Source organism: Oncorhynchus tshawytscha, linkage group LG18, assembly GCF_018296145.1.
Source record: "Oncorhynchus tshawytscha isolate Ot180627B linkage group LG18, Otsh_v2.0, whole genome shotgun sequence".
In the NCBI taxonomy this organism is placed as follows: Eukaryota; Metazoa; Chordata; class Actinopteri; order Salmoniformes; family Salmonidae; genus Oncorhynchus; species Oncorhynchus tshawytscha.
Window position 1 is genome coordinate 32,904,036 of NC_056446.1, and position 13,832 is coordinate 32,917,867.

General features: G+C 44.0%; 2 protein-coding genes across 3 annotated transcripts; both read left to right on the forward strand.

Moving 5' to 3' along the window:
• Window positions 1-688: 688 nt before the first annotated feature.
• LOC112217899 (protein NYNRIN-like) lies at window positions 689-8,109 on the forward strand. 2 transcript variants are annotated; one of them, XM_024378507.2, is made up of 2 exons: window positions 689-2,378; window positions 4,491-8,109. In XM_024378507.2, exons 1-2 carry the CDS (start codon window positions 2,376-2,378, stop codon window positions 5,853-5,855), a joined length of 1,368 nt encoding a protein of 455 aa, XP_024234275.2. In that variant the 5' UTR covers window positions 689-2,375; the 3' UTR covers window positions 5,856-8,109. The 2 variants fall into 2 exon arrangements, with proteins under 2 accessions (XP_024234275.2, XP_024234276.1); XM_024378508.2 differs by lacking the exon at window positions 689-2,378 and having other exon boundaries at window positions 2,385-4,977; window positions 6,102-8,109.
• A 2,135-nt stretch (window positions 8,110-10,244) lies between these two features.
• Window positions 10,245-13,581, forward strand: LOC112217900 (4-galactosyl-N-acetylglucosaminide 3-alpha-L-fucosyltransferase 9). Its single transcript, XM_024378509.2, has 2 exons — window positions 10,245-10,373; window positions 10,919-13,581. The coding sequence occupies exon 2, from the start codon at window positions 10,926-10,928 to the stop codon at window positions 12,036-12,038; it is 1,113 nt and encodes a 370-aa protein (XP_024234277.1). The 5' UTR covers window positions 10,245-10,373; window positions 10,919-10,925; the 3' UTR covers window positions 12,039-13,581.
• The last annotated feature ends 251 nt before the right edge of the window (window positions 13,582-13,832 follow it).

Sequence of the window (13,832 nt, forward strand, 5' to 3'; positions counted from 1 at the left end):
CAAGTGCCGTCTCAGTGCTATGATGGGGTCTAAAACCAGACTGAAGCATTTCGTATACATTGTTTGTCTTCAGGAAGGCAGTGAGTTGCTGCGCAACAGCCTTTTCTAAAATTTTTGAGAGGAATGGAAGATTCGATATAGGCCGATAGTTTTTTATATTTTCTGGGTCAAGGTTTGGCTTTTTCAAGAGAGGCTTTATTACTGCCACTTTTAGTGAGTTTGGTACACATCCGGTGGATAGAGAGCCGTTTATTATGTTCAACATAGGAGGGCTAAGCACAGGAAGCAGCTCTTTCAGTAGTTTAGTTGGAATAGGGTCCAGTATGCAGCTTGAAGGTTTAGAGGCCATGATTATTTTCATCATTGTGTCAAGAGATATAGTACTAAAACACTTGAGTGTTTCTCTTGATCCTAGGTCCTGGCAGAGTTGTGCAGACTCAGGACAACTGAGCTTTGAAGGAATATGCAGATTTAAAGAGGAGTCCGTAATTTGCTTTCTAATAATCATAATCTTTTCCTCAAAGAAGTTCATGAATTTATCACTGCTAAAGTGAAAGTCATCCTCTCTTGGGGAATGCTGCTTTTTAGTTTGCTTTGCGACAGTATCAAAAAGGAATTTCGGATTGTTCTTATTTTCCTCAATTAAGTTAGAAAAATAGGATGATTGAGCAGCAGTAAGGGCTCTTCGGTACTGCACGGTACTGTCTCTCCAAGCTAGTCGGAAGACTTCCAGTTTGGTGTGGCGCCATTTCCGTTCCAATTTTCTGGAAGCTTGCTTCAGAGCTCGGGTAAAACCCTGTCAGAATATGGTAGTTCAGACTGAGGAAGGAGAAAAGAAGGGGAAAGACGAAACAGTGAGAAGGAATAGGAAGGATGATGATGACAGAGACTTTCCCCCTCCCTACTGTACTCCTCAAACTCTCTACCCAGTGTTGCCGGACCTCCCTCCTCCTCAGGCGCCTCTTGCGGATCCGCTGGATGCAAGACCACTACAACCTGCAACCCCACCCCCTGTCTCTCCCAACACCACGGTGATTGATCGTCTGGCACGGAGCCTGGCTGAAGTCCTGACAGGGTCTGGAGTGACTCCGGCCAGTCTCACTGGAGGCGCAGTGGGGGGAGTACGCCAGAAGGGAAAAAAATCAACAATCCTTTTCTCAAGGCTCCTCCACTCAGCTCCAGTGAGGAAAGTGAGGACGGAGGGGCACCCCAGCTGACTCCCCGGTTGAAGGACCGTCTACGGGCCAGGACGGAGAGGCGTGTCTCTACCCCTTCCCATACGACCCAGCATCAGACATGTATCATCAATACCCTCTGATGGCCTGTCCTAACCCTCAGTCTGAGGGTATTAGTGGGTCAGTACAAACCATCTGCTGCTGAGATAGCCCATATCTGTAAAAAGAAACTGGGACTCAGGTGGGTGGATGTACAGGGACAGTTTGATTGCAACTACCTGTGGGCTGAGAATGGCGCATATCAGGACCAGATAACGGCGCTGCTGGCCAGGATTGTGGAGATGTATCCAACTAAGACTGACTGGACTGCTATCAGAGAATGCACTATGAAGAAAGATGAGGGCCTGGAGGCTTTCAGAAAGAGACTTGAGACCTGTTTCAGGCTACACAGCGGTATCAGACCAAACGAACATGCATATGGGGATTTGCTGAAAGACGCCCTGGTGAGGGGTCTGACACCGGGCCTGGAGAAAGCTGTGAGGACTACCTGCATCAGTTGGGAGACTGAGCCATTAGCAACGGTGGTACATCACTGCAAGCATGCTGAGAGACAACAAAGTACTCAGAAGGAAGAAAAAATAAAGGAAGAAAAAGTAAAGACACAGAAACTACAGGCTGCCCAGATGACGTTTTACCAGGGAGCAGCCCCAGCAGGGACAGGACGAGGGGGTGGAGTGCGCAGGTGCTACAACTGTGGGAAGCCGGGTCATTTTGCTGCTGACTGCTCTGAGCCAACGAATCCACAGAGGAACAAAGACAGGGGCAGACCGAGAAGAGGGGCCCGAGAGGAGGGGGCAAGAAGAGGAGGAAAAGGAGCACATGCATGGACAGCCCCATTCCAACAACAGCCGTGGCAGCCACCTCCCAAGCAATGGCAGGTCGGGCCACCTCACGGGGTCCAGCAACAGCAACAGTGGGGACCACAAGGAGTCCCTCCAGGCAGAGGACAAACTGGATCCTGGCAGATGGGGCCGCCGGCACAGACGACCCTGTACAATCAAGGACAGGGACAGGAGGAAGGAGTATTGACATGATGAGAAGACAGGGACAGTTGTGCTAAAATCCTAGAGCAACAAGAGCATTTGTTTTTAAAGTGTCACACCTTTCCGAGAGTAGAGCCAACAGTGGAGGCTTGCGTCAATGGTGAGTCATTAATATTTCTTGTTGATACTGGGGCTGCTATGTCTGTCATTAGCTGCAAGGCTATGATAAAACCTCCCATGTCTAATGAAATAGTCAAAACTATAGGGGCTTCAGGCCTCCCACTCAGAGAGCAGGTAACTATGCCTCTGCCTGTCTCCTTTTGTGAGGAGAAGTGTCAACATCAATTTCTCTACTCTGACCACTGTCCTGTCAATCTGATCGGCAGGGACCTCCTGTGTAAACTGGGCATCAACATAACATGTGGCCGAACCGGTTTAACTGTTATTCATGAGGAAGAGGGGGAGCAATTGATGTTAATGTCTGAGTGTTGTGACTGGTATTATGCATGGGATGTTGATGATGAGGTGCCCAATATTGCTCGTGTTTTCTCAATGGCCAAAACCCATTGGGACCACAAGGGCAGTTTCATGTCTGAAGCAGGCTTACATTGCACCTCCCATTTTTCACCATTGACAAGAGATCTCCATTATGAGAAACAATGGCTGTGTGATATATTACAGAATGAGTCAGTGCAGTGTGAGGGTATATACTGTAGCAGTGATTTCTGTGCTTTAGGGGTTAATCTAACCCCTGCACAGAAAGAGCTCTACCTGTTTGAGGATAGCGCACCACATGTGTCCCTGGCAAAATCAGACAGAGTAGAATGGGTGGATACTGGAATTTGGATGAAATGCTTGGTTGATGCTACAGACTGGGAGATGCGCCCTGACGGGTCAACTTATTCACCCAGCACACTGACAAGTTGTTACCCACTCAGTTCGGGAACACCAACTGAGAGGGGTGCATGGTGTTGATCAGGTTTCTTTTTCTACCAATATCATGTTGTTGAGTGAAGACTCACCCCTCCTGAGAGGGGTCCCTGAATGGCTATGGGCAAGGGGCAAGTATGATTTTGGGAGAATAAAGGGAGCTGAGCCAATGGTAGTCACTCCTAAAGATACCAGGCGCCCGTCTAGAGCACAGTATCCACTCAGTAAGGAGGCAATAGCAGGTATTACACCTGCTCATGCATCCTTGTTAGCTAATGGTGCTTTAATTCCCTGTCCAGAATCACCCTGTAACACCCCTATCTTGCCTGTTAGAAAACCTTCAGGTGATTGGAGATTTGTCCAGGACTTAAGGCCTGTGAACGATGCAGTTTTTGCCCGTGCCCCGGTGGTTCCTAATGTTACTACACTGTTGGGGGCGGTACCACCCACAGCAGAGTGTTTCTCTGTGATTGATTTAACAAATGCATTTTTCAGTATTCCAGTGGCACCAGAATCTCAGTTCTGGTTTGCTTTCACGTTTCTAGGAAAGCGTTTTACTTGGACCGTGGCTCCAATGGGTTACGTGGAATCCGCCGCAATTTTTTCAGCGGCTTTAGCACAAAATCTGGAGGGTTTTATACCCCCTGAGGGCAGCACTCTGATTCAGTATGTGGATGATTTGTTGTTGTGCTCCAGCTCAATGGAAAGTTGTGAAACTGATACTCGGGCTCTGTTGATATTTCTCGCTGAGAATGGCCACAAAGTTTCAAAGAAGAAGTTACAGTTGGTTTCACAGGCAGTGAGGTATTTGGGTCATGACATCTCTCCCAATGGCAGGCAGCTGGGTAAAGAGAGGATTTAGGCTATTCTCTCTGTCCCACAGCCGGTTACTAAACGACACATGATGTCATTGACTGGTATGGCAGGATATTGTAGGGCGTGGTTACCTGACTATGCTGAGGTGGTGCAGCTGCTTGCTGACCTTATTTATGGCCACAAAATGGCTATGAGTGACAAAATTAAGTGGACACCAGAGGGACTGACTGCTCTGACCAAACTGAAACAACTCATGACTACTTCTCCCTGTTTGGGGCTCCCTGACCATTCTAAACCTTTGAACCTCTTTGTTTGTGAGAGAAATGGTTTTATGTCATCTGTTTTAACACAGGAACATGGAGGAAAGCAGTGTCCAGTTGGGTATTATTCCAAACAGCTGGACAGTGTGGCCAGAGGTCTGGTTTGTTGTTTGAGAGCTGTGGCTGCTGCTACTTGTGCAGATATTGTTGCCATGTGTGAACTCACTGTACACGTTCCTCATGCTGTACATGCTCTTATTTCACAGGCAAAGACGGCCCATCTAACACCAGCTCGACTGCTCCATTATCAGAATGTTCTTCTGACAATGTGTCATGTGACCCTGAAGAGGTGCACTGTGTTAAATCCTGCTACTTTGTTGCCCACCGACGATGATGGAGAGCCTCACGACTGTGCTGAACTGTTGGAGCTTGTCTCTAAACCAAGGTCGGATTTAACTGATGTTCCTTTGCAAAATGCACATTTGGAACTGTTTGTAGATGGCTCTGCTCAGCGTTCTGAGAAAGGAGAACCATTGGTTGCGTATGTGGTTACTACTGCCTCAACCACACTGGAAAGTGCTAAATTACCCTCCCAACTTTCTGCTCAAGCAGCAGAACTCTTTGCACTCACTAGAGCTTGCATATTAGCTAAAGGCCAGTCTGCTACAATCTATACAGATAGCAGATATGCCTTTGGTGTGGTACATGATTTTGGTACTCTGTGGAAACAGCGCGGCTTCCTGACCTCCTCTGGTAAGGCGATCTCTCATTCAAAACTTGTTGATAACTTGCTAAAAGCTATTTTTCTCCCTTCTGAAATTGCTGTTTGTAAGTGCCTTGCTCATGCTAACTCTTCTGACCCTGTCTCCAAAGGTAATGCTATGGCTGACTTGGCAGCTAAGGCAGCAGCTGTCTCCTTGGAGGCGCCTATGTTACAGATGGTTTTACTTCCTGATAGTAACCTCTTCTCTCCCACTGATATCTCTGACTTGCAATCCTCTGTAGGTCCTGTTGAGTTGAGGAAGTGGAAACAACTATGTACATATGACCAGGTGCAGAAACTCTGGCTGGGCCCAGCTGGGCTACCAGTCTTACCATGTTCATGTTTCCCTTACTTAGCTAAGTTGTCACATGGAAGGGTTCATGTGTCAAAGGGGGGAGTTGTTGATTTTGTAAATACATTTTGGTTTGCACCTGGGTTTTCTGTGTTTGCTGAACAATTTTGTGCAAAATGTGTGATTTGTATGACTAACAACATGGGAAGAGGTATTCCCATTCCACTGTCGGCTCATCCGACCCCTGAAGGACCATTTGAACACATAATGATGGATTTTATTGAACTCTCTCCTTGTCAAGGTTACAAATATTGTCTGGTGATAGTGGATGCCTTCTCCAAGTGGGTAGAGGCATTCCCATGTCGACATTCCACTGCTATGGCAGTAGCCAGGAATCTCCTTAGGGAGATCATCCCAAGGTGGGGGTTACCATCTAAATTAACCAGCGACAATGGCTCCCACTTTGTAAACCTGGTGATACAGAACTTGTCTGAGAGTCTGCAGATAGACCTCAGGACCCATTGTAGCTATAGGCCGCAATCCGGTGGTTTAATTGAACGCGCTAAACAAATCTAAGATGGTGAAGCTTATGGCAGAGACGGGGCTTTCTTGGGTCACTGTGATCCCCCTGGCTCTGATGTACATGCGAGGGAGGCCCCACAGAACCACTGGATTGGCTCCTCATGAGGTTCTGACAGGTAAACCAATGAGGATGATTAATTCTCCCTTCCCACAGAACAAGCTGACACTGATGGGCTGTGACGATGACATGGTAAGTTATTGTACTGCTCTTAACAATGTTCTGAAGGCTATTTTCCCCAGGGTGAAAGCGGCTCTACCACAGCACCTGGTGGGGATCCTGCACAAACTGCAACCAGGTGACTGGGTGGTGGTGAAAGACCTGAGACGAAAGCATTGGAACCAGCAGAGGTGGACTGTACCATACCAGGTGATGCTGATTACCCCCACTGCTGTTCGCGTAGCTGAGAGGTCTACTTGGATCCACGCCAATCACTGCAGGAAGGTGCCATACTGCCCACCAGACCCTGAGGATGGAGGACCAGAGACCCCGGAAGTCACCGACTAGATGGGAGGATCAGGCCCAGACTTTACGCATAATGTTTTTTGCTCTGGTCTTGAGCATTCTCATTACAGTTGCCATATGGACAATGACTCAAGGACAACCGGTCCTGGAAAGACCACATGGTACGGACTCGACTGATAACCATTCAGTCCCACTGCGACCCTTAAATAATACCCACTCCAGCTCGAGCCAACGGCAGGCTCAGGACAGGAGTCCAGCAAACAATAGCCGCTCCCATATCGAAAGAAGAAGAAGGTCGATGCATCCACTGGATGAGCATCACAGTAGGAATCACGAGGGAAACACTTGGTGGTCACTGCTTAACTATACAGTAAAGACTGAACTGATGTTAGGAAATACCTCCTGTTATGTATGTAGCTTGTTTCCACATTCAGCGATCTCCCCATTCTTACAGTATTCAGTAGAGGTCAGCATTAAAGACACTCTATGTGCACTAGAGGCGCTCTTGTCCAATGAGAACACAGGGGGTCAACCTTCACTAGGTAGAACACTGAGGGATAAATGCATTAATGGTAATTTGTCATCAACAAAAGATTTACGGGGGGGATTTGATTGTTCACATTGGTGTAGTAGAATAATCTTAGAACCTAGATCCCGTGTACCAGAACCTATTCAAGTCCAACCCCGGCGAACCCCATTTAGGACCTGTCATTGTCACAATCCAAGCAATATTTCCATACCACAATTGAATGAATCCTATCTGGGAATGTCAACATGTGTCAATTATAGTGTTTTCCAATAGGATATAGCTGGAAGAAGGGAACATGCAGCTCTGGATACCCCATTAGACTGAGGGTGGGACACACCATTATTGATGCTGAAATTGACAATCGTTCTCCTCATCAATTTGGCTAGGCAACATTTACTGATCATTTTTGGATTTGTGGTGATAAAGCTTATCTCTACCTACCCACAAATTGGACAGGGTGCTGTATTTTTGGTAAACTAAACATCTCCCTTGTGGTAATGCATAAAACTAATTCCTCAATTCCAAGCAGGTTAAGACTAATTAAGAGGGACATCTCGCAATACAATAATGTCCCTAGTGACTCTCGACGATCCTCGAAATTGGAAAAGTTCTGGCGTGGTTTAATCCCCTGGTATGGGGCATCGGAGAATGCACATGAGTTGGATAGGCCAGGATATCATTTGGAATCCCTGGTAAATTTGACCACTGAAGGGTTTTCTATGATAAGACCAGAATTACAAGCCACTCAACTCATGGCAACACAAAATAGGGTAGCACTTGACATGTTGCTAGCACGTGAAGGAGGGTTGTGTCAAATTATAGGAGATCACTGTTGTACATTTATACCCCAGGGAGATGACAATTTGACTATTGTAGTAGAACATTTGAAAGAGCTTAGGGGTGTTCTCGAAAGGGAACACCAGCCTGACATCAACTGGAATCCGTTAGGATGGGTTCAGTCAATGTTTGGTGTTTGGGCTGCGACCATTTTCCACTGGTTCATCTATGGTCTAATATTACTGATTGCTCTGTTGCTAATTATCATTTGTGTGAAGAAATTGTTTAATAAAGTGGTTGATGTTGTTCTTACTATGCCCTTGCTTGCAAATGCAGTAGGTGTAGATGAGAAATCTGAGATTGATGGACAACAATCAAATCAAATCAAATTTATTTATATAGCCCTTCGTACATCAGCTGATATCTCAAAGTGCTGTACAGAAACCCAGCCTAAAACCCCAAACAGCAAGCAATGCAGGTGTAGAAGCACGGTGGCTAGGAAAAACTCCCTAGAAAGGCCAAAACCTAGGAAGAAACCTAGAGAGGAACCAGGCTATGTGGGGTGGCCAGTCCTCTTCTGGCTGTGCCGGGTGGAGATTATAACAGAACATGGCCAAGATGTTCAAATGTTCATAAATGACCAGCATGGTCGAATAATAATAAGGCAGAACAGTTGAACTGGAGCAGCAGCACAGTCAGGTGGAAGTTGAAACTGGAGCAGCAGCATGGCCAGGTGGACTGGGGACAGCAAGGAGTCATCATGTCAGGTAGTCCTGGGGCATGGTCCTAGGGCTCAGGTCAGTTGAAACTGGAACAGCAGCATGGCCAGGTGGACTGGGGACAGCAAGGAGTCATCATGTCAGGTAGTCCTGGAGCTCAGGTCCTAGGGCTCAGGTCCTCCGAGAGAGAGAAAGAAAGAGAGAAGGAGAGAATTAGAGAACGCACACTTAGATTCACACAGGACACCGAATAGGACAGGAGAAGTACTCCAGATATAACAAACTGACCCCAGCCCCCCGACACATAAACTACTGCAGCATAAATACTGGAGGCTGAGACAGGAGGGGTCAGGAGACACTGTGGCCCCATCCGAGGTCACCCCCGGACAGGGCCAAACAGGAAGGATATAACCCCACCCACTTTGCCAAAGCACAGCCCCCACACCACAATCAGTCAGGTGAACACAGTGAAATATTCTCACTGGACAGTGTAGATAGAGAGGGTTCACTGTATATGAATGATTTCCCTGACCCAATTCTAAGCTTGAGGACTTAGAGGGATGACTGTCCAATAGGTTGTAATGATGCCTGTGTTTAGACATGGGTTCTCTTGTAATTGTGGGAGCATTTATATGTTTTGTTATTTTTATTTTTACTCAACAAATGTATTATTCTATATGTTTAAACAGGTGCAAGTCTGTATTATGGTATAAACATTGTAAACTCAGTTTCTGAAGGGTGAATAATTACATTGAAGGGATTTGATTCTTTATTGTCTTTACATTTTGATTATGGATTTTTTAATTGTATTATATACTCTGCAACTACTGTTAGTAAGGTGCCATGTTACTATTCTGATTCTTCAGAAGGGACTGAGTCCCTTGAGAGGGGCATGTTGGGGATTAATCAGAATTAGTTGGGTAACATAGATAGGATGTTTTATTTTCATGATATGCTTATGAGTTATTTCTCATAAGAATGTATTTTGTTGTACTATAGTGGTGGCCATTGGCAGTTATCTGTTCTCTGTCAGGACTAAGTTGCTTGGGCCGCAGAGAGGGGAGAGGTCAAGGTGTCATCATGTGTAAACATGTCTTTTGCTCCACTGTGTCTGTGTGCCAGTCACTCCCTACTTTTCCCATCGGGGAGAGGAGGATGGCAGTGTCTGGAATCATTCTATGCTCCCTCTTTTGTTGCTCCTATCTTGACCTATAGCCTCACTCTCCTCTCCGTGAGCTTGTCCAGGATTGGTTGTATTTAGAATTGGTTGTATCTAAATGACAATTTGATATATATCATAGGGTGGGGGTAATGTCTTGGTACCATTTTGTACCAAGGACGAGATAAGAGCTTTGTTTAGGAGACCAAACTGAACAATAATTTATAGCCAACTCTGTCCGACTAGGGGATATTCCTCTCTGAAGTAAAGTCTTTCTTTGTGTAAGTTCCTAAGACCTGTGGTTTGTCATGTCGTCTAGGTGGGGTGGATCTTTGCTATAAAGGATCCCATTTGCCATTATGTTGACCACTCTCAACTTTTCATTAGAGATACTGAACTGTTGAAAGTCAAAATGCTATTGCAAAAGCTTAATTATTATTAAAGGTGAAGATTAAGCATAACTCTGACTGGTGTGTGATTTGCTCTCTCATCATTTGGTAATTAAGGAAATTTCCACGACACCCTTAACATACTATTCGTTCCCCAGCTTCGAGTTGGCAAAACTACATGGTAACACCTAATTGGTATAACCCAGGTCCCCCTTGCAAAACAGGTTTTAAACCTCAAGGGTATTTTCCTGGTTGTGTGAAGGTTTCATAAAAAAATGTATTATGAGGATGATTAGGTTCCATGAAATGTAAAGCTCTGAAAGGATCAACCTCTAGTTGTCAGGCAGGTTCTTTTGCATTTCCCATGAAAAGGCATGATGACAGTTGTGCCACACCTCCTCACTAGTCTGGAAGAAATCTAGTGCATGGATTTACATGGATGGCAAACCCTAACATTAACAAAAGGTCTCTAAATGGTATGGAATGGTTCATTTTCTTTCTCAAAACTTTCTCAAACCTGATCTTGATTTAAAGATGTTCTATAAACTTAATATGCTCTGTTCAAATGTTTAGCGTTGTTTAGGAGAATGCAGGCATACACCTTTATGCAGTCTAACCTGTCCTCAGGATAATGTTACCTAACTTGAGTACACTGAACATGCTAGCACTGCTAATAATAGCCTTTACGATTTCCTTTTCTTAATGACTGTCATTATTCTGTGTTTGTGCAGTAAAAACTGATAGAAACCTTCAGAAAAACTGCATGACTCACCATACACTGATTGAGGGAATTTGAGTCAGATGGAAGAGAGAAAATAGGCATTTTAACTTCATAGATTTAGCCGGTGGTAACTTGTGGAATAGACGCCGGCTGAAATGCGGTTTGAACCAAGCAGCATTAAGGATTAGAACCACCTGTTGTATAATATAGAAACTCATTCTGATGTCATAGTCAATTTTCACATTGTTCCTTTTTATATACTTATAATGTCTAAAATGTAGGTGTGTTTCTTTCTTACAGGACAAACATGTCATCAACAACTTCCAACCGAACACATCATCTAACTCTGGTAGCTGCTCTTGGGGTTTTGTGTTCAGTGGTACTATGTTTTGTTTACTTTCAACCCTCATCTACTGCATGTCCATCTCGATTAGATGATTTGCCATTTTTGGCAAAGGGAGATGTTTCCTCACCTACCAAAAAGACTGTGGAAAAGCCGCTTATGTTGCTCTGGTTCTGGCCACTGGGTGTGAGATGGAATTTTGAAATCTGCAAAACCCATTTCAACATTGATAGCTGTGTTCTGACAGATGACAGATCCCTTTATGACAAAGCAGAGGGAGTGGTGGTTTTTCACAGAGACATCAGCTGGGACCTGAAGAACCTGCCTCAGTCTCCTCGTCCACATTTTCAGAAATGGATCTGGTTTCATGTGGAATCACCAACAAATACCGCCAGAATACCAGGTCTGGAAAATCTATTTAACCTCACTTTGAGCTATAGACGAGATGCTGACATCACAGTGCGAAATGAATTGACAAGAGTGAAGACTGAAAAGGACAGTGAGTTTGTGCTGCCCAAGAAGGATAAATTGGTTTGTTGGATTGTGAGCAACAACAATCCTGCAACTGGGACAGGAACCAGAGCAAAGTACTATCAAGAGTTGGTCAAACACATCAAGATACATGTTTATGGTTCTGCTTTTACAGGGAGTCGTTTGAAGTATGAGGAGTATTACTCAACCCTTGCTAGCTGTAAATTCTACCTTGCATTTGAGAATTCAATTCACAGAGACTACATCACAGAAAAGGTGAACGGACCACTTGTAGCAGGAACCATACCAGTAGTCATGGGCCCAACCAGAGAGAACTATGAACAGTTTTTCCCAGCTGATTCTTTCATTCATGTAAATGACTTTACTAATGCAAAGGCGCTGGCTGACTTCCTCCTCCAACTGGACAAGAATGATGAGATGTATGTCAGTTACTTCACTTGGAGGAGGTACCTTAAGGCCAAGCCCCACCTCCTGACAATGCAGGAAGAGTTTATTCAACCTGTTTGTTTAGCCTGTGAATACATGGCAAGAGACAAAGGATATTACAATGTTGTCCACCACCTTTATGAATGGTACTTTGGGTGAGGGTTTAGCCAAAATTTTGTAAGCACAGAAAATATAATTTTATCTTAGCTACGTAAACGGAATACAATTTTAAAAGTGTACTCGAATTTGGGGATATTTTGATTCAAAATATGTGTATCAATTCAAAGGATGGGCATTCAAGGTTTTGGGGAAGATTGTTTTATATTTTTTATTAAACACTTTGGAAGCAGAAAACACTGTAAACCCAAATGTGCTGTCATTACTCAAAACTTTTAAGGAACCCATTGCCCATTTTACTACAGTTGGCTAAATCAGCTGATCACACAGCTATTCTTGGTAGTCTTAAACAAATCTATGTTAAAACCAAACTATACACCTCACACACATGGTTATGGGCTTAAAAAAGAAGAAACCTGTTCCATGTCAGATATAGAGTTGAAATGTATTACATTTTCACTTTGAATCTCAAGATTACATTTTATATTCATCACAGAAGACTGAACTATAAGGAAATGGTTTGACATAGAAACACCAGATTTTAGTCTGTTGAAAAATTATAATAACATACCACCCATGAGATCAAAGACGGCGCTTTGGTAATTGATTGCAGGAAAGGGCTACTATGTCTGAATACAATTACTTAAAGTGATTTTGTAGTCATTACTCACACCGATAGTCCCTGTGACCCTGTAGGGCAGGGTCAAACCCATTCCAGGGAGGGCCATGTTTTGGGGGTTTTCCTTTCAATGATGACCTAGACACCCAGGTGAGAGGAGTTCCTTACTAATTAGTGACCTTAATTCATTAATCAAGTGCAAGGGTGGAGCGGAAACCCACAGATACTCTGCCCTCCATGGAATTAGTTTGACATGTGTTGTAGAGGGTCCAGATTTGAGTTGTACAATTTTATTGCTGTTTGTATGACATTTGAGTAATGCCTCCAATATAATTTTCTAGTGTGCCTAGTCTTTGAGTGAATTGCAGAGTTACTGTACCACCCATGACTGTATTTGTTTGTGACAGCGACATGGTTGTTGAATTCACTCATTTTTAGTTGTTTGGGTGGCCTTCACTGAGTGAGTTCCTAGGCAAATGTTGTCTTTATAGTTCAACTCTTAATGACAAAACATTACATATCCAGTAAGGCCTTATTTTGAGGTCTAGTGAAATTCCAGTAACTTTACCACATTTTCAAAAAATCCTGGTTGAAGGATTTCCAGGAATCTTCCAACTGGGATTCCTGAAAAACCTGGGAAATGTACCATAATTTTGCAACCCCACCTGCAAGTCACATTATACTGGCTTGCAAAATGACGTATAACTCCAATTGGAATCCAGACAGAGTAAGGTTATCTATTAACCATGTAAATTGGAACACCCATTTCAGTAATGAGTGCAAAAAATCTAACTAAATGATTGGATTCATTTAGAAAAATGTATGTTATTTATCTTTGTGTAGCATAAATGTGTAGCATAGCATTAATCCATCAATCACTCAATATACATGCAAAAACACTTGTTTTAGTTTTGAGTTTGTGCTACATAAACATTTTAATAAATAAATAACTTTTCATTGACTGAGTATTTGAGTTCAAAATGCATTGGGGTTTACAGTATACTGTACCAGTGTGTGGATTTATAATATATACAGTGCTTGACTTGGACTGAAATAGGTGCCGGTACTCATTTTGGTTGCCGGTATTTTATATTTAGGTGCAGGAGCTCCACAATACTTTTGAGCTAATATTCTATAAGAGGAACAGGAGCTCTAGCAGCAGAACATTTGAGGTGCTGATACTCCGCTCTGGTGAGCTCCTGCCCAAGTAAAGCACT

Excerpts from the sequence above, each read along its gene's own strand:
- LOC112217900 (XM_024378509.2), top strand. The coding sequence starts at position 10,926 with ATGTCATCAACAACTTCCAACCGAACACATCATCTAACTCTGGTAGCT.